Here is a 25,146-nt window from a genome sequence, read left to right on the forward strand (position 1 = left end):
TTCACATTGAGATTCCATATCTTCTAATATTGTTTGTCTAAATATGTCTGCAATATGTTTCAAATGGACTAGACATAATTGTATTTTTACTACGAGTAAAAAGGAAATAAAAACACTAAAATCACCTTAGCTTTCTGTAACGCATGCATTTCTGTAAGCATTTACCAATGCATTGCCCTATGCGCCAGCAGGTTCAGATCAGGGTTCGACGATGAATGTTTTTCTACTTCCACTGTAGTTTATATGCAAATATATAAAAACAATAGCTACGATTGTAGAAAGGTTGAAAATTGCCACCAAATTGTAATATTTGGATAGGTAAATAATAATAAATCTAAAAATAAATAAATAACATACTTCGTGATTAAACAATGAATCTTGAGAATTCTTTAAATACAATTATTTTAATGAGATTAAGTGATTATTCAATAAATGTCGAGAATTTTTTAAGTACATTTTTATTTTATTATTAAATGAAATGCCTACATGAGCATTTATAATAGTAAAACATTATTATATTATTTTGCTGATAAGGAGGACATTTTTTATATGTACATATTCTACAAACGTTCAAAATAAAAACATCATAAAGACAAAATAAACTATTTATAAACATTATTCCCCGTGGTAATTAACTGTTTAAAAATAAAAAAAACGAATGAAAAAATATAAAATATATAAAAGATGGGTGTTGCGAAACGACGAAACTGGTAGCACGTTATTTCAAGTGTACTTAGTTTTTTAATTTTTTTAATTAATTACATTGAACTTCCACAAATAATTTGCAATAAATAGTGCAAAAAATCACGAACATGTCCCACCTGCACGCTGATCATAAATACATCCTATAATCTGGTATGCATGATATACAGGTGTTCTTTAAACCGAAACCACGATGATCAGTATGAGCAAGAAGACATGTCGGCACATTAAAAAAAAATTTTAGAACGAATAAAATTTACAAAAATAAAATATTAAAAAAACAAATGGTTGCTTACTTTTTTTAAAAGAGGAATAACCCGCTAAGCCTCTATTTTAAAGGCTTGTCAGCAGGTGGGAAAGAGGGGATATGGAAGGAGGTAATGAAAAATTCACCACAACACCCAGATCAATTAAGAAAAAAATATTTCAGCAGAGAAGAAATGAGGAGGGGGGAGTCTGATACACCGTCAACCGCACGGCCGCCCCCCCTCGCTTCTCCCCTGCAGAAGTAAGCAACTATTTGGTTTTTTTAAATATTTTATTTTGAAAACATTTCTTCACTCTAAATATTTTTTTAAAATGCTTATAATTCTTCTTGACAAGATGGAGCGGCACAGTCACTGAATTATCAGAATCATCACTGACGAATGCCTATAGAAGAGCACAAGACCATTCCAAATGGAGGGAGACTGTTTACATACGAGCCATGCCTGGAGTCAGGCGTAATCACCATCCTCAGACATGAGGCATGGATTGAAGAGAGAGCTATGTCTTCTTGCCCATACTGATCATCGTGGTTTCCGGATGTGACAGGGTTTAAAGAACACCCTTATACATATATACATATTTTTTTTAAATATATATTGGCGTTCTTATAATTTACACTAATATTTCAATTTTGGTGGCCATTTTCAACGAGTTGTAAATAACTCACTATTAGAAAATGGGAATCAAATTGCGGTGGAATGGGGTTCGAACTTCGGACCTTTGATCCGTGAGTTTGTAACCTAGCCACGGGACCACAACTCGGTTATTTTTTTATTGTTTGTTTTTAGATTATAAAACTAAGCCACAAAGTTTTTATTTTTGTGTTTACGATTTTTTTTATTGCATTGAAATCCACTGCTTTCACTAAGAATTAAGACATATTTATTTTATTTTACACTTTATATACATATCCAATAAATATAAATATAAGGGCATATTGCCTTAAGGCAATTCCCTCCTACCTACCCAAAACGTTTAGTTTGAGAAAATTACAAGTACATGAACATATTCTAAGGAATTATACTTTATACTTATACTTATAATTTTATACAAATTCCTTTAAAAAATTTTTTTTTTATAAACTTTGATCTTTAATCTAACAAACTTGTTACAAAAAAACTAAAAAAAAGCTAAACAAACTAGTAAAATAAATCAATTAAAAACAGTCGTAATTATCCGCCTACTGCGGTTCGCAACTAGGACAGACAAGGATGGTGTCTTGGTTTTTTTCGTCTACTCCAGCACATGAACAGTGTGCTCAGCTCTGGCACATTTGACACGCTATCCAGCCTTTATTTGACTCAACGTATGACCCTCTACAAAACAGGCACTCTGTATCATCTTCATCATTTATGGAAGAAGAGTTACGTCTTGATCGTTTCGATGGCTACTTCATTTTCATTAAAAACTGTATGTTTAGGACCCAAAAGAACCTTCACCTTATCTATCCTGTTATTATTTTGCCTGGCCAACATAACTTTTCGCTCCAAAGTAGTTTGAGGAATTGAATATAATCTTGCAGCTAGTTTATATCCTTTTCTCTCTTCTAAAATGTCTTCTTTATCTCGATTCATGCATTCCTTTGACCAACTCCCCCTCTTGGTCTTTCAAACGTAGTTTCGGACAACCTAACGCATCTTTCAAAAATATTTATTATATAATTAGAACAACATTAATATTTTGTATGAGCGCCCTTGGCCTTTATCACACTATTTATTCGTCTTGGCATGGATTTGTGCAGCTTACTCAAAAATTCTGCGGAAATTTTTTCATACTTGTTTTATAACATATTTATAACATACGTCTAATTTTGGGCGTTTTGATGTGACTTTTAACTTATTTATTTTTAGACAATCAAACAAAAAAAAATAGTTCGATTTTTATTTATAGACAATTGAAGAAAGTTGTGTTAAATTTCCATTGTAATCGGAGTCTTGTAGATAGATATATATATTATATATATGTCTACTTACTACTTACCTACTCATCAATCTGAACAAGGACGATATAATTACGCTATATTATGCTTCACCTATGCCTGAATGTATCTATGCATATGTATGTACACATGCTGAGCGAATCAGCAGCATGCAATGATCACGCTGAGAAAAATGATTTGACCGTGAATTAAAACAATCCATGTTGGATAATCGTATGTTACCGACGTAACGCCGCGATATAATTATAGCTATAAATTAAATAATTAGATAGGGACCCGGTGCTTGTAAGTATTGAAATCACTCCCCTTATATAAAACATATTTTCTACCTAGAGATGAAAAAAATTGAATGAATTTATCGATTTCTAAGAAAAGTTAGCTTCAAAATTTATAAATACAGGGAGGGTGGCTACAGAATATACAATTTACCAAGATCTGGTAACTGCCCCTTCCCCCCAAGATTACGGAAGATAACGGGTTTAAAAATTGAGTTGAATTGAATAAACACATACTTCAAATAATAATAACTAAGATACATTTATAATGCTGTTCATAACATACATGCGCCACCGTCTTGAATATTGCACTGCTATCTGGTCCCCTGTTTAAAAATGCAATATTAATAGAATTGAGTGTTCAAAAATAATTCACGAAACAAGTAGAATAAAAATTTAATTTTCATTTTCCAAATTACATGCTTCTTTAAAATTTCGTAACCTTAATTTATTAACATACAGAAGAGATACTTTCGATCAGATCTTGCTGTACAAAATTGTAAACAATAAATTTGATTACCAGATAAATCAATTTTTGAAACAGAGTTTCATGATTGCATGAAATAACTGATAAAATCGATTTGATCAGTGATCAGTAATTTCCCATCACTAATGAAATTAGTTTGACCGCTGTCATTCTAATCAAGCTATATTTTAAGAACTATAATAGGCTTGATTCAGAATAACAGAGAATATACGATTTGTCTCTTTTTTTGCTTTTTGTCATTAAGTCAAATGCAATTTTCCACTCCTACTTTCCGTCATTCATCCTTCACCACTCCTCATCAATTTCCGTCTTTTCCTTCCCACTATATCCTCGTTTTATCCTTGTCCTTTCATTTTAATACCTAGTGAGTCTTACTCATAAACTAAGCGTAAAGTTACGCCTAAGTAAAGTGGTATAATTCGGATGGAACCACCAACCTTATTCTACCACTATAACAAGGATGGTATTCCCATCCGAGTTTTACCACTATACTTAAGTATAACTTTATGCTAAGTTTATGGGTAAGGCCCAGTATATTTATTTTTTATATGGTAAAAACCTCAGAGTAATAATGTGCCATAGGTTCACGCATTATTACTCTGAGGTAAAAACCGTCGTCGCTTTGTTTTCGTATAATTAAGTGAATACATATTGTTGGATGGCAGGCTGTACTATTTTTATATATACATTTTTTATAGTTTCTATTTATAATCATTTACCTGTTCATCTTTTTGTATTCGAAATAAATAAAATAACACAAAAATAAAATAAAATAAATTATGAATTTCTGCATTCGGAGTTTCATTCAAATAAATTTAGTAATTGAATGCATTAGATTATTTGCATTATTATGAATCATCTCTAATTCTACCTATGGGGAGTCATCAGTGATCACTCAGCACCAGGAAAATCTAGAATAATAACTCATTTATATTTATAGTTTATTGTAAATTGCAATGTTGTTTTCCGGGGAGCGATCGTGTGTGCTCGCTTTTTATGTTGCTGGCGGGCGGATCGAGTGGGAAGGAGTCGTTCAGAGTGCGCTTACCCCCCCTCCTCGCGCGCGCTCACTAGCCGGGAAGGCCGTTCCGCGCTGTATATAACGGGTACACAGTGCTACAAAAATTCATTCCAGCTTCAACACCACTTCAGTTGCTACTCAACACCGTGACTCTCCGCTTCCGGACTCCATAATTTCCTTGACCGTCTAATTCAATAAAATTAATTTAATATTACATGTACCTTAGAAAGGGTATTTTTGTTTTAATTTTTTTAATTAATATTTGAAGCACCATCTTTCAAAGCCCCTTCAAGCCGTCTCTTCTCCCTTAGCTAACCCCACTCTACCCTCCCTGTGTAAATTTTATGTTATGTTAGTTTGTAATTAACCCCGAAGAAGGTTTAGTATTTTGCCAAAACTGGTTCTTAAATTATAAACAAAGTGGCAAATACAAAAAAACTAAATTATTTCATTGTAATATATTGGAGGTGTTTTTTTCATTGTAATATATTTAGTGAAGCTGTTAGCTAGGAATATTTTTATGCAATCATTTTTCTTTTTTTTTTTTACAACCCGCTACGCTTCTATTTAAGAGGCTTGTCAGCAGGTGGAAAGAGGGGATATAGAACGAAATTCTGAAAAATACATCACAACTTTTTTCTAACAACTGGCGGGAATCAATCCCGCGACGCCAATTTCCCTGTCAGCCGTCTTACGCCTGTCAAGTACGTATTATTATTTTTTGGCAATAAAAGCAGTATTCGGCACCAGCGTCGTAGCTAGTCATGAGCGCCGCAGCCGCCCGCCTCGCCAGCCCTTAGCTACGACGCTGTTCGGCACTGAAACTGACGCCGAACCGTAAGATACGCGTTCGGTCCGTTTCGTTTCGCTTCCGCGTCTCGGTGTGCTAAAGGCGTGAAGGTATGATTTATCCGCGAACCGCTTCAGAAGTACCCCTGACTTTGTTAGTACGATTTGTATTGACAGATATCAGTGATTTAGTAGTTAGCAGAACTTATTCCACGGTACCCGCGTATGCCCTTCTGTACACAAACTCAAACCATTTATATATTAAATTCATTTATTGTATTTACGCGATCAGCTATCAAAATGGGCATCTAATCTTTAAATTGTTTTGTTGTGATAAGTGATATTTATTTATTATTTTTTTAACTATGGCGCTAAGATTGCAGTTTTTGTTTGTATTTGTTGTTTTGCTATTTCGATTGAGTTATTCTGCAAGAATTTTAGGAATATTTCCGACAGAAACCAGGAGTCACTATGCCATGTATGGAACTTTGATGAAGGCTTTGGCTGAAAGGGGACATCAGATGACAGTGGCATCTTATTTTGTTGAGGTCAGTTTTAAGCACTTTTAAGAGTTCGTCGCTTTAGTTTGTTTTTGTCCAACATACCATTTTTAACGAAATTGAATTCTGAGAAAACCTTCATTTATAAAATTTAAAAAAATATTTTATTTTTAAGGAGTTTTTTTAAGGAATCTTGTCTTGAGTTGTGGTCAATTTATTTATGCCTCTTTCGTAAAAAAAATTAAGCTCTATATCTGCAGATTTGTGTTTTGGTATGTTGGACAAAAACAATCTGAAGCGACGAGTTTATAAAATATTTTAAGTGTGAAGTTCAGCGCGTTTGCCTACAATGCAAGAGGTCTCGGGTTCGATTCCCGACATGGTTGACATGAAATATTTGTTTAAAAAGGTATTCTCACCTCATTAGTTAACCTGGTTCACTTTGTTAATGATACTTAAGACAAAAATATTTAAATTTAATTTACTCTCATATAATTTTCAATTTTCTATCCATACCTCTGTTTTGTATAAATACATTGAATTCCAAATACCAGTCTCGAAGATGGTTAACCTGAAACAATTTGTTAATGATCTTTAAGACAAAAATAATTCAATTTAGTTTACTCTCATATAATTTTGAATTCTCTATCCATACTTCCAAATTTGTGGATTAAAGCATCACTCGTCTTTTATTTTCTATAAAAAGGTGTTTTTACACTAGAATATCTCATAACCCCCTGGACATACACTGCGATCGGTGTACCAATGCAGTGCCCTAAGCACCATAAGGAGCAAAAAGGCAATGACGAATACAAATGAAGGCTACAGGATATAAAGGATGAAAATCAAAAAAATAAGTTTTGAGATGACGTTTTTAAGTTTTCAAACCTCTTGGACATTAAAATAAACTTGTAAATATAAAGGAACGCCCATACTGTTTTATGTAATCTAAAATGCTTTAAATTAATATCAAATTGTGGTCATATTTCCAGTACTTAACTGACATTTACCTTTTATCTCATGTATGCATTTTTTTCTTGTCCAATTATCTTGGAAACTAGAGTCTTTACGCCAAATTTTAATAAACAGTTAATTATGTAGATCGCGTGAACCGCCGTCAGATGACATTATTTGTTTAAAATACATAAATATACATCCATCCTTTATATCCTGCATCCTTCAAATGAAAGAAAAACTTTTATATTATTTTTCAGTATGAAACTTTCATAATATTTTTCAGTACGAATCTTTTATAATATTTTTTAGTCTGAAACTTTTATAATATTTTGTAAGATTATATATATTTTTAGTTTGTCTAAATCTTTGTAGATAAAGACTGGATACAATCCCCTAGGGAGTTATCAAGATTAATATATAACAACAGAGGTGAGGAACACTTTAAAGAAGCAAAATGGAAGTTTAGGCATTTACAGGGTTTACTTGTCATTGGTTGTTTTAAGTGGTCACTTTACACACTGTGTAACTTTCACCATTCTGCCTACGTCAAATCTCACCCGCATCAATAGAGGTTTCCAGTTTTTAATTTTACAAAAATCAACCGATGGAAGAATTGGCGGAATGTGGATGTTTAAACACCGTCAGAATGGTGAAAGTTACACAATGTGTAATGTGGCCACTTAAACCAGCCCACTAAATGCCCCGATTTCCATTATCCTTTTCCAAAATATTCCTCATATCTGTTGTAATATATTTACTTAATTTTATTATTTATACTATATATAAAGTATTGTAATAAAATGTTGTAGAATCATCATCATTATTTTCCCATCAGCATCTATTGATACTCCAATCACATAAACATCAAATAAACTGTAAAATATTTCAGTTAACAATATAAACATGACAAATATTTTTGAAAAACACATTTTTTCATTTATTTTTTTATTGTTATTTATAAATTATATAACACAAAGTATTTTACAGGTATAATATATTGAATTACTTTCCGGGGAGTTACAACAACTCAATTGAAGACATAAATAATATTAACGGCCTCCGTGGTGTAGTGGTCAAGACGCTTGACTCACGCACGGAAGGTTCCGGGTTCGATTCCCGGTGAGAACACAAAAATTAAATGTGATTTTTTTCAAGCCTGGTTGTTTTGTAGTGTAATTCACCACTATAATTGGGCCTCCTGGCCTGTTGTGGTGCAAAAAAAATGAAATGAAATGAAATGAAATGAAATTAACATTTTAAAAAAATACACACATATTGAGAACAACAAAGAAACAAAGCAAGTTTAGCACCTTTAAACTAAATATAGCACAATATATACGCCAAAAATCCTTTCTTATACAAGTAGAATAAATATAAATAAAAAAACGCTTTTAAAAATGAAGAAAGTGGTGAAACTACTGAGGAAAATAAGGTCGTTAACATCACATGCCACGCAGACGATGCAGCCATAGTGATGATGAGAAAATATCCATCTCAGTTGATAGCTGACACGAAAATTTTTCTGATACTCTTTCTTAAAAAAAAATCAATCAGTTCAGTTTTAGGGTGCGGAAATCGTGAATACGAGACCTCGATTTTGTCGATTTTAGATAGGCATAATCAGTCTGACGTGCAGTTGTCTTTTTCACACAGTATCGGGGAGGCATCTGCGAGTGATTGGATTGACAGAGAAACTATGTTCAAATAGGTATCTATTCATCAAACTGCTCTTACTTACTTACTCAGCCTTCTTCTTGAGTCCAGTGGTAAACAGAGGCCTCCCGTTTGGACATCCACAATTCCCAGTCAGCTACCACCCTTTGGCGCTTTGGACCTGCAACTCTTCTGATGTCATCGGACCATCTGGTCTGGGGCCTTCTCAGACTTCTGCGTCCTGTTCTCGGCCTCCGGTCAATTATTGTATTTGTCCATCTACCGTCCGACATCGGAGAAACATAACCCGCCTAATTCCACTTCAGTTCCGCAATTATTTTTCCCACATGCGTAATTTTGCTACTTTCTCTGATCCATTTATTCCTCTTGCGATTTTAATGGGTGATGTTTCGAACCCATAAGTGAGAACAGGGAGTCCGCATGTGTCGAACACTTTTTTCTCCAGGTGTATTGGGATACTTCTGAATATTGGATAATTTGCTGAATGTGGTCCATCCTAGTCTTCTGACTCCTCAAATTGCTATGACACCTCTTGATATCATCGAAACTGGCTATTTTTTCACCTGCGAACTAGAGATCCCGACTGGGTCGCCTTGAGGCAGACAAGAGACCTCAGCGTATGCAAAAGAAATATAGAATTGGTAAGGAATAAAGATGAAATAATACAAATAGCGTGATGGATTTTCATCATAATAAATTAACACAAACCTTGATTCGTTACGGAAACAACAATTTGTTAAATAAGGAAAAACTACTTTTGTGTTCTGTGTAATCTATCTTGATTAATATATTTTCAGGGGCCTTAGCTGGAAAGACGCGACGTTTTGTTATTCACCCGACAATAGTCGAGTGGTCATCTCGATTGCTTTGTCAAATTGGTATTCTTGAAAAATCTTCGACCATTTAATTATAAAGCGGATGAAAAAGTTGCAAATCTTAAAAGTACGAATTTATCTATATGGCTTTTGTGTCACTTTTAAACTTCAATTTTATTTCGATGTACTCGTATATATTTTGTTTCTCATTAAAATTGCTCCTTTTGGTATTTTTTGTAGGTATGTTTGTCACAAAATAAAATGTTTTACCTCAGTAATCGATGTCACTAAAACTGTCTCAACAGCAATATTTAAAATTATTGTTGGCTCGGTATAATATACATTGACATGTTATACGAAATATGTAATACCTATACGTTTAATAGATTTTAAAAGCTTATTACTTACACGTATATTTGAAATATATTTTGACATCGACGACGAATAAAATAATTAAAAATCGTGTTACATTTTAGAAGCGATTGGAAAGAACCATAGATTTGCACATTTTTCGATACACCAACGTCGCAAAAACAATCACTTTTGTTAATTTTCACATACATGTCAAAATGAAGTTGAAATACTCGTCATTTAAAGATTAATGGTGACCGTTTTATACGAAGATAGTTTGACAGCTGAAGGTACGATGTGGCATTCGATTATCAATGTCGAGTGCTTTAGGGCACTCGAGATAAATTCGACCGGTTTTCGATCGACTTCATTCGCATGTGTGGTTCATGAATAATGTCCCATGTAAATTTACATATGTAAGTCGTTTGCGATTCTTAAGACGAATGAGTCCAGCATAAGGCCCCTGAATTGTAACATATTTTATGAACTAATCATTATTTTTTTCAATAAAAAAAATAGCACTATAAATGTTTCAAAATGGAAAATGGAATGTATAATATTTACCAACAATTTTTGCATAATGTTAAAACTTGCTACCTCTCTGATGTTTTAGAATTCTCGTGTTTAGAGATATTTTGCTAAAACGATACCACAAAAGTAAAAAAATTACAAAAAAATATTATTCTTAAAAAAAAGGTTTTTTTTTAAAACGATTATCGAATACATAATTAAACCAAAAATGTAATGAAAACACCATGAAATTAATTTTTGTGATTCAAAATATTCTAACAAAAACAAAAATTTATGATTTAAATTTAATTCTAAAAAAATAAACATATGAATATTAAATAAAAAGTACATAAAAGGGAGAAGACATTATATGGCTCCAACTCTACTTTCCTTCCTCTCTCTCTGCTTCAATGAATATTTATATTTCTTTGTAAAAATTCACAACCAACAACAATTAATTCTAATTCAAAATTCTAATTTTAATGCAGGTAGTAGATGTGCATATGAATAAGTATAAATTAAGAGTTGAAATTAAAAGTAAAAATAAAAAGTTTAAATTAAAAGTTAAAATTAAAAGTTAAAATTAAGAATTTAAATTAAAAAGTTATAATTGAAAGCTAAAATTAAAAGTCAAATTAAAAGTTAAAAGTCAAGCAGGAAAATTTTTAATGTCTTTAACAGATTGTGATATTTATAATGTAATATAATAACAAAAAATGTGGTATTTATAATGTAATATGTCGATGTCACTAAAACTGTCATTATAGGTAATCTGTATTATTCGAAGACTGCTATTTTTCATATAATTAGTCATTGAGTTAGGAATGTCGAAGAGTACAGATTGACAAGTTCTACGGACAGGGGTGTGATGTAAAAGAGCTAAAACCATAATCATGTGGGTAAGATTTATCCGGCTGAACCAATCACAGGTCATAAGCCCTGTAAATGCCTAGACTTTTATATTCCCTTCTCAAAAATGTTTTCCCTCTCTGTCGCAATAAATTTAAATCTTCATTTGGTTTATATACTAACTGCTAATTGTTATTATTTCAGAATTCAACGCGAAAAAACTTTGAAGAGGTGGACATCTCTGGATACTCTCTCCCTAAGGTGGACGTAAGTTTTTTCATCAACATGTCACGTTTAGGGAGCCTCTCAAACGTCTTAGAAATTGCCACGGAGAGTTGCCAATGGGCTTTAAAGCATCCCGAGTTATTAAATATAGTGAAAAGGGGTTCTTTCGACCTGTTCGTTGTGGAAATTTTCGGGAGTGACTGTTTACTGAGCATAGCTCATGAATTAGAAATACCGAGCGTTGGTCTCGTATCCAGTACACCGCTGCCCTGGGTAAATGACATGGTGGCTCTTCCAGAAAACACGGCGTACACCCCGCTCTATTTTTTCCCTTTCACAGAGAAAATGGACTTTTTTAGCAGATTCTACAATACTCTCTTAACGGCGTACGCCAAGATGCTGTATGAAGTGAAGTCGAATTGGGAGTCGCAAGATTTGGTAGACGCCACATTCGGACCGTTGCCTCCTTTGCGGAGTCTTTCCAAGAACTTCAGCATGATCCTAACGAACAGCCATTTCAGCGTCAATCAAATAAGGCCGACTGTGCCGCAGATGGTGGAAGTAGGAGGTCTTCATATACCGAAGACTTTGCCATCCCTCCCGAGGGTAAATATAATGCAATTCTTGGTCTTTAGTTTCTAAATAACACCTCAGGTTTAATGCTTCTTAAGAAAAAAGTAACTGATTCATATTTTATTTTTCTCATAAAAAAAAAACACATTACAGAATTTATTGAATGGTTTCAATATGTCGGTAGAAATATATACAGGTGTTCTTTAAACCCTGTCAAAATCGAAACAACGATAACCAGTATAAGCAAGAATACATATTGGCACATTAAAATTAATTTTTAGAACGAATAAAATTTTCAAAAATGAAGTATTTAAAAAACGAATAGTTGCCTTCTTCTATGTATTTTGTTTTTACAATATATTTTACAGGGTTTTTAAATACGATTTTAACTAAATTTTTGCTGTGTTTTTTACTATGTTTTGTAAAACAATATAATTTTTACTTTATTTTCACTATCACTGCCTTTATTTATTTTTTCTATATATTGATTACTGTTTTTATATGCAAATATTTTTACTGGCTTGGAACGGGGTAAATAACCCTAGTTAGATAGTCGAAGCAACTTTGTATAAATGTATAATTTTATGTATGTAATTTGATAAAAAATAAGCTAACTTAAGAAACAAATAAGAGCAAACAAATTAATATAAATTGAATGGTTAAAAACATGTAATTCCTGTGAGACTGAAGTTTTAAAGTTGGATATCTATGGTTTTCGTAATTATGTATTATATAGTATTTTATTTTAAGGAAATCGAATTGTTTTTAAATAATTCAGAAAACGGAGTTATTTTCTTCAGTTTGGGTACAATAATTGCACCAAATACGATGGCGGAAGAAACATTGTATCTTCTCTACACGAGCCTAGGAAGACTGAAACAAAATGTTTTATGGAAAATTAATGGAACTTCTCTTCCTCCATTGCCCTCCAACGTCAGGACTAGCTCTTGGTTTCCACAACTCTCTGTACTATGCAAGTATAATCTTGATTAAACATATTTATTAATAAATGGTAATCTTCAGGTTTGGATTGAAATATTATATATTGCAACGGAGAGGGAACACATTTTAACGCGGTTGTTGTAGAATAAAATGTAAAAATATGTGCAGGTATCTCAATAAGGAAAAATCCCAACGATTTCCCATAATCATAATACTAGACACTCCAATAAAGATCTGATTCTACAGAGTAGTTAATACTTTTTTGGCTCAGACGCAAAAATTACTATACTGGCCCAAGGATATATAACCTTATCCCAGATTCATGGAAGTGTGGTGGGATTGCCAGGCTGAGGAATGTGTTGGCCCCATTTTTATTTATTTATTTAACTTTTTGTACATAATGTTATTTGTACATTGGCGGGCTTATTGCCAAATGGCAATTTCTTCCAACCAACCAATAAAATAAAAGTTTTATTTTTATAATTCAAGTTACAGAACATATTCAATAGAAAAAAAAGATTAAAAAGTTAAAAATATATAAAAATAGAAATAAACGTATTTGTTTTATAAATTTTCTCGATATAATTTGTACTGTGCATTTTAATTGCACTCTATTTATTATTATTATGATGAACATAAAATATTAAATAAAAAACATGCTTGTTTAAAAATATACTCGTATATATATGACATTTTCTTAAGTAATTGTTTTTTTTTCGTTCTTATCTAAAAGAGATATAAAAAAAAAAATAACAATTACAAGATCAAGATTTTTAAATCAGTATTCTGTACATTAAAAATGTTTTTGTGAAAGCGCCATCACTACATATATCAGCCTATTCATGATTCGATGAAATGAAAATACCTACATATTTATAAACCTGTGTTTTTAATCCATAACTTAATACTCGTACATATTATTATTTTTTTACTATTAAGAATCGCAGCGAAATCCAGACGAACGCAGAAGCATCCTGTGTATATTGTATTACCATATCATTAGCAACTAATAACGCAATAGTTGTCGATGTCACGCTCATAAGCGCGTCTGAGCGCGAGAGAGACAGAGATTATTTTCATAAAGCGTATGCCGTGCGATGTCATACCATGGGCTTATTCACGGATACTACACAATGCGTATGTGTAAGTATAGCGCACGCGCCAGCTTATAAAAATTCACCAGTACCTTTACTTTTACTACTTATACATAACAAATATAAACATAACTGAATGTCAATTGCTGTAATAAATAATATGTATATATGTTTCAATAAATAAATATTTTAACTTTAAATTTATACGTCACGAAGATTACTGGTTTTGTATAAATATGGATGCGATCTCCCAGGCGAATGTGTAGGATAACTTTACATTTATGATAGGTGCACAAATGTTGAGATCCGTGCATTATGTAAGTCTGCGACTAGCACTATCGACAGAATCGAGTAAGGAATGTCGCGTCGGTTTGGACATGTATAGCGAATGGACAGCGAAATAACGGCTAAAAAGATTTATGATGCGAATGTTGATGAATACAGAAAACGAAGAAGACAGAGAAAGACATAGCATGACCAAATTCAACAAATACTTGAAGAAGGACTTGCTCAAAGTCGGAACAATCGGCGTGGTCTGTATGCAAAGACAATTATGTGTCATTCTTCCGATCTACCTACCCGCACGGGTAAACGGCGTAATAATTTGTTTGAAAAGATAATACATTTATCAAACGGTATAAAAATGTAGTATTACGAACATTAAGATTGTAATTCAATTTTGTTAAGTATTCCATTAAATAATAAGAAATAAAGAGAAATTCCTAATCACCGTTTGTAGTAAACATTATCTTTAAATAATAATAGTTTTTTGTATGCTGACGTACCTTACGTAAATTAAAATCTTAATTAATTAGGCAATTCGATCGTAATAATTTTGAGAATACAAAAATTACCCTACCTACTTCGTCAGTTCATGGACCATGAAATTTATTGCAAAATTTCTAGGTTCAAGTCAAAATTTTAGCGAAAGTTGGTCATAACCGCAACCAAAATTATTATTGCGAATCGGTGTGTCTAATTCAGGGACCATTAATCACTAATAAAGACACTAGTGTAATTAGTTTTGAGAGAAAAAGGGTATATAAAAATAAATCACTGACACTGTTAACAAGCGTTATAAGAATCAGACTAGTGCAACGTATTATAAACAGGATGGTCAGTTCAATGCCTTTCAGGCATTGAGCAACTGATAACAGAGGGAATTAGAGTTTAGTGGACTGTATGGAAATTGTTACTCACTTTGAAAGTTCTTCCGATTGTTTCTTTTCTTCACTATTGCTGCAGCACGGGTACCGGTATCGTGTAGATGTTGATGAACTGTATAATTTAGCTGATCATATAACACTAACTTTACTTTTTACAAAATATGCTGATGCAGGATATGATAAAGATTTATCAGAGAAGCAACTTTTCACATGTGTTTTGCTCACATGACGGTAGAAGCACAATAATTTAAAATAGAAAGGGTTTGGGTAGGAACGGGATATTTACAGTCTTATTTGAGTTGCTAGTATAGAAAATGTAAATTCAGTCCGTAACACAGGGATTCAGAAGAAATCATTCCACAACTGACGCTATTATTATCATGAGCCAAATCAAAGAAAAATCTATTGAATACAACAAAGTTGCGTTTGTATGCTTTGTTGACCTGACTAAAGCTGTCGTTAGGGTATTGGTAAATGATATTATAATATTAAACTATGCTGAATATTAACTACAATAGTGTAGAACAAGGATAAAGGTGGACGGTGAACTATCTAAGGAAATCCCCGTAGCCAGTCGCATTAGACAAGGGGACTCTGTATAGACGAGATCATAGAAGGGTGGTAAGGTCGTGGTTTATATGCCAATAATGTCGCCTTAGTAGTAGAATCGGAGAATGACCTTGCTTAGATTAAAAAAAATGTATATATATACTCTATTTTTCATACAGAAAACGTAATTTTTCCTTTGTAGTTAAAATTGAAGATAAATGTTAACTTCTCATTATAACACGGGACCTAGCCTTAGTGACATTGAGGTTGGACTAGCTAAAGTACAGTAATAAAAAACTATTTTTCCTCCTACAAAACTTACTTATAGATGATCTGTTTAACAGGTCACCCCTCGATAAGGCTGTTCATAAGCCACGGAGGTCTCCTCAGCCTTCAGGAAGCCATGCACTGCGGGGTGCCCGTCCTGGGTGTCCCCATGTTCGCGGACCAGGAACTGAATCTCGCGGGACTGCGGGAGAAGGGCGCAGCCCTGATGCTGCAGTATGAAGATTTAACCAGCGCCGTCCTGGATGACGTAATAGCGGAAATGGTGAATAATAACAGGTGCGTTTACGGTTTTCCAGATTGGGTCAATGAAAGTACTTCCTCCACATACCCGATGTTTTTTTCCCCGGGCCGGGTGGATTTTTGCTGTGGCGAGAAAACGGCCATTGACTGAAGTTACAAAGTTTTTTTTAAATCAGATGGTCTAAGAATAAGTAAGAGAGTTGAAATCTTTACTGAGATTGATATGGGTAAGATTTATATACTTAAATTATTTTACATTCTGGGTGACAGTTCATAAGCCATGTAAATGTCTAGACTCCAAAAATTATTACCGTTTCAAAAATGTTTTCGATGCTTAGATGTGTTGGAATGGCAAAAAAGTATATCTGTCATTTTCTAAACAGTTAAGGACAAGCAAATAAGTCCTTTCAGTCGGATAGGTTAATGTGGTATTCTCGTACGAAGCACTGATGAAGCACATACTATTTTAATATATTCATTTTAAAAAACCTCTAGATAGAATGATCATTTTGTCATACGAAAAAGCTTCAGATTTTAGCATGTTTAATGTAAAAATGTCGGCTTCGGAAAAAAATGACAAACATGCCCGCTTTTGCCATCACACCGATATTTTAATCTACACAAACTCCTAGTGAGGTAAAATCTATTATTTGTCTACAGACATTTGGACACATTAAAAATATTGTCGATGGTATAAATATTTTATCGGAAGTACTGTGCTGAAGTGAGTGTTAGGTTGAGTGTTAGGTTATTTGTTGTTTTAAATTGTTTTTGTGACTTTTAGACCTGTAGTAAAACTGTTTTTGAATTACCCGAATGTTTTTTTGAGTGGGAATTGGCCACGAGCGATGGTGGGGGAAATCGTTCTGCGGAGATATCCTCCCCGCCTGTCTCGGTGGCGATGTCTCGGGACAATGTTTTGTCGCACAAATTGCTGTTTACACGTAGATAATGGTCGAGTCCTGAGACACAATGAAATTGAAATTGTCTACATGTAAATGGGCTTTTACAGTACCGAGACCATACATCGCGATACGTCACATTCGGCAACCGTATGAGACGTCAAACGTCAAAATATTTCACAGTCTTGAAATTTTAATGATATCTTTTAATTAATTTAATTATTTTGCTGTTTATTTTGTATATATTGGATTATTTTATTTATTTATATATAGTTATATTAACATATTACAACAGAAGAACATTTTAGAGAAGGTAATTTACAAATTTAGGCATCTACTGGGCTTATAACCTGTCATTGGCTGGTTTAAGTGGCCACTTTACACACTGCGTAGCATTCACCATTCTGCCCATATTTGAACATCTGTATTCCTTTAATTCTTTAATCTGTTGATGTTTGTGAAGTTAAAGAGCTGAAACCTTTATTTATGCGAGTAAGATTCATCTTATTGAATTATTTGGCAACGCCTGAAAATCTTATTTTTTAAATTTCTATACTATTTTTTTTTTATTTGAAAATTTATTTATAAACCTTTACGGATTATTACATTCATTTTACATCAAATAATATATACATTTTTCATTTATACTCTGTTGTTCAAAATAATATTTTTTACATCTTTAAAGTTTGTCTAAGTCTTTTGTTTAGTTTTGTCTGGTAGTTTATTGTATAATTTCAGTCCCTGGTTCATTAGTCTTGATTGTCCTTGTCTTGTTTTAGAAAGTTGTAAATGGTATTTGTCTGATATTCTCGTATTATGTCCATGTTGACTACATTTTTTTACAAGTTTTAGTTCTTCGTCTACAATTACATTAGTGGCTAATTTATGGATAAATTTTAATGATTCTAGTTGAAAAAGTTCAGTTATATTTAATTGCTTAGTTTGTTTAAAAAGTTCTCTAGTTGCAGTTAAATAGGGAAGGTCATATACCAACTTTAATATTTTATTTTGTTGTCTTTGTAGTCTGTTTATGTCATTTTGATATCCTGCTCCCCATAGTAGTTGCGTATAACATATTTTAGTTTTTACATAGGCTTCATACATTAGAATTTTTTCCGTTTTTGGAATAAAATTTTTGATTTAAAAAAAAAGACTCGATAATGTCGCCACTTTGCTAATTAAATTGTTGATATAAATTGTCCATGTTAATTGTCTGTCTATTGTTAGTCCTAAGTATTTAACATGTTCAATTTTAGTAAGTCGTTCATTATTTATGTAAGCATCTACTTAATGACATTTTTTTCTAGTTTCAAAATGGATAATATTGCATTTTTTTTCATTAAGTGTAAGTAAGTTTGTGTTTGTCCATTTAGTCAACATAGTTAGGTCTTTGTTTATGTCATTGTTTGTTAATACGTTGTTTTTAATATTCGTTTGTATTTTTCTTATGTTGATTGTATAATTTTTACCAACAATTTATTTAAATAATATTTTTTGCTTTTCTTTTGTATGTTTCATAAATTTAGCCATACTAAAAAAACAATGTATTGTTATCCAAAGTGTCAAATTTAGTTTTGTATTATATTAAAATTTTGTAAAACATATCAGCTCAGCACAGGATTTTTTTACTCAAAGAGCTGAAATAAATTATACAACCAAATGAAGCTTAATTCCTGTATTTGAAAATAAATGAGTAAAATTAAAATTAATAAATAAATAACGTAGCTCTTTGAGTTTAGCAAACTACATGAAGGGTTTATTTCTGATATTATCATTCTTCTTTGACGAAATTGAAAACACAAATGGTATTTTTATAAACCGTAACCAAAATGTATTTTTTTATAAATTAAATAACGCCAATTAGGAAGTTTAGAGTTTTTAAAAAATATTTTGTCATTTTTTATTAGACTATAAAAAAAGCCAATTAAAAAAAATATTTTTATGTATCATATAACATAAAAAAAACATTTTTATCTATCGTATTATTTTTTTAAGTTTTGTGATTTTGAAATTAGTGAGTTGGCTTCCCGGTAACCGGAAGTCTATCATTACACTCTATCATTGGTAGATTTCGGAGAACAAGTGATGGCGTTTAAAGTAGTTGATTTTTATAAAAATTATTTTTATTGATTATTAAATGCTTTTTATTATAAATGCATGAATTTTTACCGCGCGTAAGAAAATATTTTTTATATCCAATTTCCCGTAGCACTGAACTTTCTCATTTATATAATTATTATTGTCATTATTCTGAAAAATTACTTCATGTACGTCACCAAAAAATTAATTCCATAGTCATACAATTAACACCGCTTATTTCACGGTTTATTATTTTGAACTATAATTTTTTAAACCAATAGATTAATATATAACATTGATTTTCATTTAATTATTTCCGTAATCGACGCTAACGTTCTTTTTCCAGTTACCGCCAAAATGCTAAGCGCCTTTCCCGCCTTTTCCGCGACCGGCCCCAGCATCCGCTCGACACCGCCATCTATTGGCTGGAGTACGTCATCAGGCATGGCGGCGCGCCGCACCTGCGCAGCGCGGCGCACGGCCTCGCCTGGTACCAGTACCTGCTGCTAGATGTCGCTTTTGTTGCAGTCACCGCCGCCATCTTTGCGATTTACGTATCGATCAAAATATCAGTTTTTATTTTCAATACTTTTAAAAGTAAATGGAAGATTGACATGATGATTTCTAACAAAAAAGATAAATAACGTGTAATGTAGAGTTGTAGAGCAGTTGTAGTTGTTAATATTAAACAACTTTTAAATGAAGAAGTAAAATTGTAAATAAATGTAATTTCAATATTTTTTGTTGTTATTTTAATCTCTATAACTGAATGGATTGAAGTTCCTGCTGTTTTTTTAGAAATTACCACCACAAAAATATCCACGAAAGCGTGTTGTAATAAATTATTTATTATTTTTGAAAAATGTTTTTTGAAAACTAAATAGAAATAGATAAAACATATTTATTAGGAAGGAAAATATTGATAGTAGGTATTTACCTACTATCTGCATATATTTGCATTGAAAAGTTAGAAGTTAAAGTTTTTTAGACTTATTCGGTAGCTTACTAAATGATAATATAATATAATATATAGCCTTAAGTATTTAGTTGATCCAGTGGTCGGCAAACTCATTATTGTCGAAAGAGCCTAAAATCAGGAGTACCAACCTACAACAATTAAGATTTCTTTTGAGAGTCTAATTTGTTTTCATACCAACGTACCTTAATAATAAGGTACCTACGTGCATAAGCACCAGAGAAACTGCGTATTTGCATTCCATTTAAACTATACATTCTTCAAATTGGCAATGACAAAGAGCATTAGCTAAAATATTCTAAATGTATGCACCCAAACCGTTTCTTGACGCATGATGCAATGGTAAACAAGTATATCGTGATTAATTTTTGCCTTCAAAATATAAAAATATCCTCTCACTCCAGTCTAACATTTTGCGCCATCTGCATCTGTTGAAATTAAATAATAATATCGCGGGGTGATTACTAAAACAAGCAGGTAATTTTTAAATCAGCATTTGTGAGTTACCTACTCACTAAAAACTCGTTTTTTTATCCTCCTCTGAGAAAGCTAAAAATAGACTAGTCATGCATTAAAATCATCAGAATATGATCGTAATCAATCACGACTTTTTTACTTGTAGCATTCATGGAGGATGATAAAAAAATGTATTTTCAGTGGGTAACTCTCAAATGCTGATTTTAAAGTTATCTAGTTGTACTAATTACCCTACGATATGATATTTCTCCATGCATTTAATTACAGTATTTGCAATATCCTCGCCACGTGTTGTACCTAACTTTCAGTGACAATTATCCTGAAAGTTCTTATTTAGGACCCATAGACAAAATAAATTGAACAAAAGGTGAAACTTGCACTCTGTGAGCCGCGCTCAACTGGTTAAAGAGTCGCTAAAGGCTCGCGAGTCGTGGTTTTCCGACCTCTGGAGTTATCCCATTCCAAAATTTTATTTTGTTTGGTTGTAATTTAGAATATTGTGTTTATTTATTTGAATGAAAAAAAAACCAAAAAGAATCAATTAATTAAGGATTCATAGCAAGATAAACATCCAAATTTAAATGATCAGTCTAAAAGTGTAGCTGTATATAAAAGTTGTTAAAATACGAATGTGATAAAATAAACTTTTCGTCAGAAAAACAATAGCGTTAATTACTTTAAAACTTGTTTTTAAAAAGAAAACCACATACCATACAAATTAGTTGTTAACTACGTGTTTTTATTTGTATCCAGGAGGAGAAGAATACAGTTCTGTGTAGAAGAGAACAAGAACCCTGGACGAGTGTTTTCGACTAGACTACTGTAAAAGTCCCGAATAAGGTAATCAAATGGAGATAAGTCCGCCTCGTTGCGTAGTGTTTGACACCTTTGCCATTCATTCTTGAGGTCCGGGGTTCCATTCCTTGCAGGATGGACTTGAATGATTGACTTTAAAGGTTTTTTCAACTGCAATATTTCATTGTTCCTGTACTGGCACTTAAGCGTAAGACTTTTGAACACCTTACCTTCATGTAATAAGGATAGGAGACACAATCCTATTTAAGCAACACAGTGAAACAACTATACCACTATAATCTGATAATGAAGTTCTTTGAAGAGGAAAAAACCCTGCTCGGTCACCAACATCGCACAAGGGCGATTTCAGCCATGAAACTGATAGAACCAGAACAACAAAATTTATTTTACCAAGCAAACGATTAAGGACTACCTTATCGAAAATCAAAACTTTAAAGTGTAAAAATGTGTGAATATTTAATTTTTTCTTCCTGTAAATGACTAGACTTCCCGATTCCCTTCACAAAAATGTTTTCCCTCTATGTTGCAATAAATTTTAATATATATTTGTATTGATAAAAATAGTAAAAAATATTCGAACAACCCTGCATTTGGTTTTTCCGATGCAATGCCTTATGCGCCACTGGCTAGGGAAATAGGGATGATGACGATGATTATTATATTTTACATGTCCATGTTCAAATACTATTTATGTTCCTGATAAATTAATAAGCGTAACCTAGCATGTTTTGTTTATCACGTTGCGTTGTAAACTTGTTCTACATAGTCTCTGGCGTTGTACAAATTTATTTTGACACAAGTTACGCAGTTTAGTTTATTGATTATTTTGCGTTTCAGCAAGAATTCAAATGTCCTTCACTTGTCGTTCATGATTATTAATGCTCAAAAATAAAATAGTTTCAACCGTCCTGTCATTTATTTTGGCAAAATCTGCCAATATACTTCTAAGAATGACAAACAGCTTTGGTAAATATGTTAAGAACTTCCGCGGTGAAAATTGAAAATAAACGTGGAGGAAAGAGGTTATGTTGGTCTTTGGATTTTATTGTAAAATGAGTTGGTTTTAATTAAAAAACGTGTTAATAAAAACAGACTTTGCTCATACAAGGTCATTTGGAGAGATTATAAAAATATGAATATCATTTTTATCATGCAAAAACATGAACCAAAGCTTAAGTTATATTGATGGTCGGTACGCGTTACCGCCAATCGTTGACATATTAATATAAATACATATACGTGCCTTTTAGTGTAAAATATTTTAAAAAGTAGTGACACGAAAACGTAATCATATTTACTGCGATTGTTAATTTAAACCAGGGGTGCATTCAACGAGCATGCAATTACTACCTAAAATTGGAAGATAGATACTAATTTTTGGGATAACTTACAAAAAAGTTTGTATTTTAATGTAAACAATTAACATTAGTTTTTGTTGTGGATCCAAATTAGACTTTTTAAAACTTCAACCCATTTATTTTGAGTAATTAAAGGTGGGAAAAGTGGGAAAAGTGAGAAAATGGTCACTTTTAATGCGTAGATATGCGTTTCGAGGGGTATACATCGGTACAAACCGATGTACTTACATCAAAACTTGATGGTGGGAGGATCGGTAGTGTATCTTCTTAATCTTTCAGGAGAGTTTTTCTTTAGCTACGTCATAATGAAGCCATGTCTCTTTAGTGTATAGATATGTGTAATGTGACTTATGCTTCTCCTTGTTACATATCGATGTACGATGTACCTACTCAAAGCTTGAAGGTGGAGGGTCGGTAGTGTATCTTCGAAATCGCTCGAGAGAATTTATCTTCAACCATACCGTCATAGTGAAGGCATGACGTCCTTAGCTTCCCATCATAATTGCGGCTGGTATTCTGAACGCAAAAGCGCGTGTTTAAAACGCATTTTTAACGCGTATTTACGTACTAAATACACGCTAACTGAGCAATCACTTCGCGCACAATTCCGTTCAGAGTACCAGCCCCGGGCTGGTATTCCAAACGAAATTATAGCGCGGTATAGCGCGTTTTTACGTACTAAATACGCATTATAGCGCGCTGTAAACGCGTTCGGAATACCAGCCCTGGGCAGGTCAATATGCGTTAATATGTCAATGCCACCTATCAACTAAATCAACTTTTTACAATAAAATCAAATCAAACACATTATTTACTCCGATCCGCGGTGTTGTTCTTCTTCAGAAAGCTCGCCTCCTATTGGTTCTACGCATATTGTATGATTAGGGAACATTCAAGAGTTATAAATTTCTCACTACGAAAAACTAGGTAATGCACGCCGACCCACGATATATTATTGTCTAGGGCAGTGTTTTTCAACCTCTGGGTCGCAGGCACAAGCAAGAAAAAGGTCAAAGGTAAGGGGTAGCTAGGGATGCCACCTGTCAGAGTTTGACCCGCAGTCTATGGGCTTAAATGGTATATATCCGGGTCAGACAGGGCGGTGAGAGCGAGAGCCATCCATTAGGCTAACACTCGGTATACCCAACTTGCTCCCTTAATTTGCATTTATATTTCGCATTTGCGCACTTGTCTTGAACTGTCATGGCGTTAATATTATGATTTTGAGAACTCTGAGGTTCAAAAAATGTAAAAGAAGACCGGTTATATGATGAGACTAATAAATTGAAGCAAATAAAAAATAACGAATTTTCCGAAATCTCCGGGCCTGCCCCTTTTGAAATGTGACAGCCCTAGCGGTAAGCGCCAGAGCTTAAGAAATCTGATTCTACCCTCTCCCCTCCCCAGGATCTTAACTTTTGCTTTGCTTCAGGGCCCAAATTACCATGGGAAGTTAACAGAGTTATCTTCGACTGTCTATAAAGAAAAACCGAGAGTTGTGTACGAAAATGTGTATATTTGCATGAACATTTAAAGTATCTTCGTCGGTAACCTATAATTGAACATGTTTAGAAGAAAAAATGCACGAGTATGCATATTCTGCTATTCATACAGAAAACTTAATTTTACTTTGTAAATAAAATTGAAGATCGGGTCCCTGGAATACAGAATATCCACGCGCTCTGTAGCCGGTTGGAATATTTCATATACATCACCATTGAGGTGATTTTCATGAAAATCACCTCGCATAAATTCCATAATAATAACAATATTTTCAAATTTCTTTTCCCACTAAAACAATTTACATTTTGTACCTCACCGTATTTTCAATATCCATTACGATATGTATTTTACAAAATCGTATGAATTTCTTACTTTTCGTGCGTTTTATGAGACTACAACCTTAACTTATTTTGTATTATATTATAGTCACAACTCAACTAAATGAATGGTTTGTGAGAACTTCGCTGATACAAACAGTATTATAGTCCTACTTTGTCGTAATGTAACTAGCTAATAGCGCATAGGGCACTCTATTCTGAGACCAATTAAAGGTTACTACGATCAGAAAAAAATAGTAGTGACGCTCTCTATTCTGTCTTACCTGTACAGAGTGTAAAGTGATCACATAAACCAGACAGCGACAGCCCATAAGACCTGTTAATACCGAGACATTCGCGTTTCCTAATAATGCCTTTATTTTAATAGGGAAATATCACATACTACGAATACAAATAAAAATGGATTTAGAAAAATTCATTGTATTTTCGAAATCAATATGGATATTGTGAAAAAATGTTTTCATACATAACTTTTAAAATCAAA

At 32.9% G+C, this 25,146-nt stretch overlaps 1 protein-coding gene across 1 annotated transcript; it reads left to right on the forward strand.

Moving 5' to 3' along the window:
* Window positions 1–5,711: 5,711 nt before the first annotated feature.
* Window positions 5,712–19,929, forward strand: LOC148276775 (UDP-glucosyltransferase 2-like). Its single transcript, XM_088233775.1, has 5 exons — window positions 5,712–6,028; window positions 11,341–11,967; window positions 12,685–12,907; window positions 16,030–16,249; window positions 19,541–19,929. The coding sequence occupies exons 1-5, from the start codon at window positions 5,846–5,848 to the stop codon at window positions 19,836–19,838; spliced, it is 1,551 nt and encodes a 516-aa protein (XP_088089901.1). The 5' UTR covers window positions 5,712–5,845; the 3' UTR covers window positions 19,839–19,929.
* The last annotated feature ends 5,217 nt before the right edge of the window (window positions 19,930–25,146 follow it).

Source organism: Micrasema longulum, unplaced genomic scaffold (genome assembly GCF_059751315.1).
Source record: "Micrasema longulum isolate JH-2025_06_02 unplaced genomic scaffold, ASM5975131v1 h1tg001149l, whole genome shotgun sequence".
Lineage (NCBI taxonomy): Eukaryota > Metazoa > Arthropoda > Insecta > Trichoptera > Brachycentridae > Micrasema > Micrasema longulum.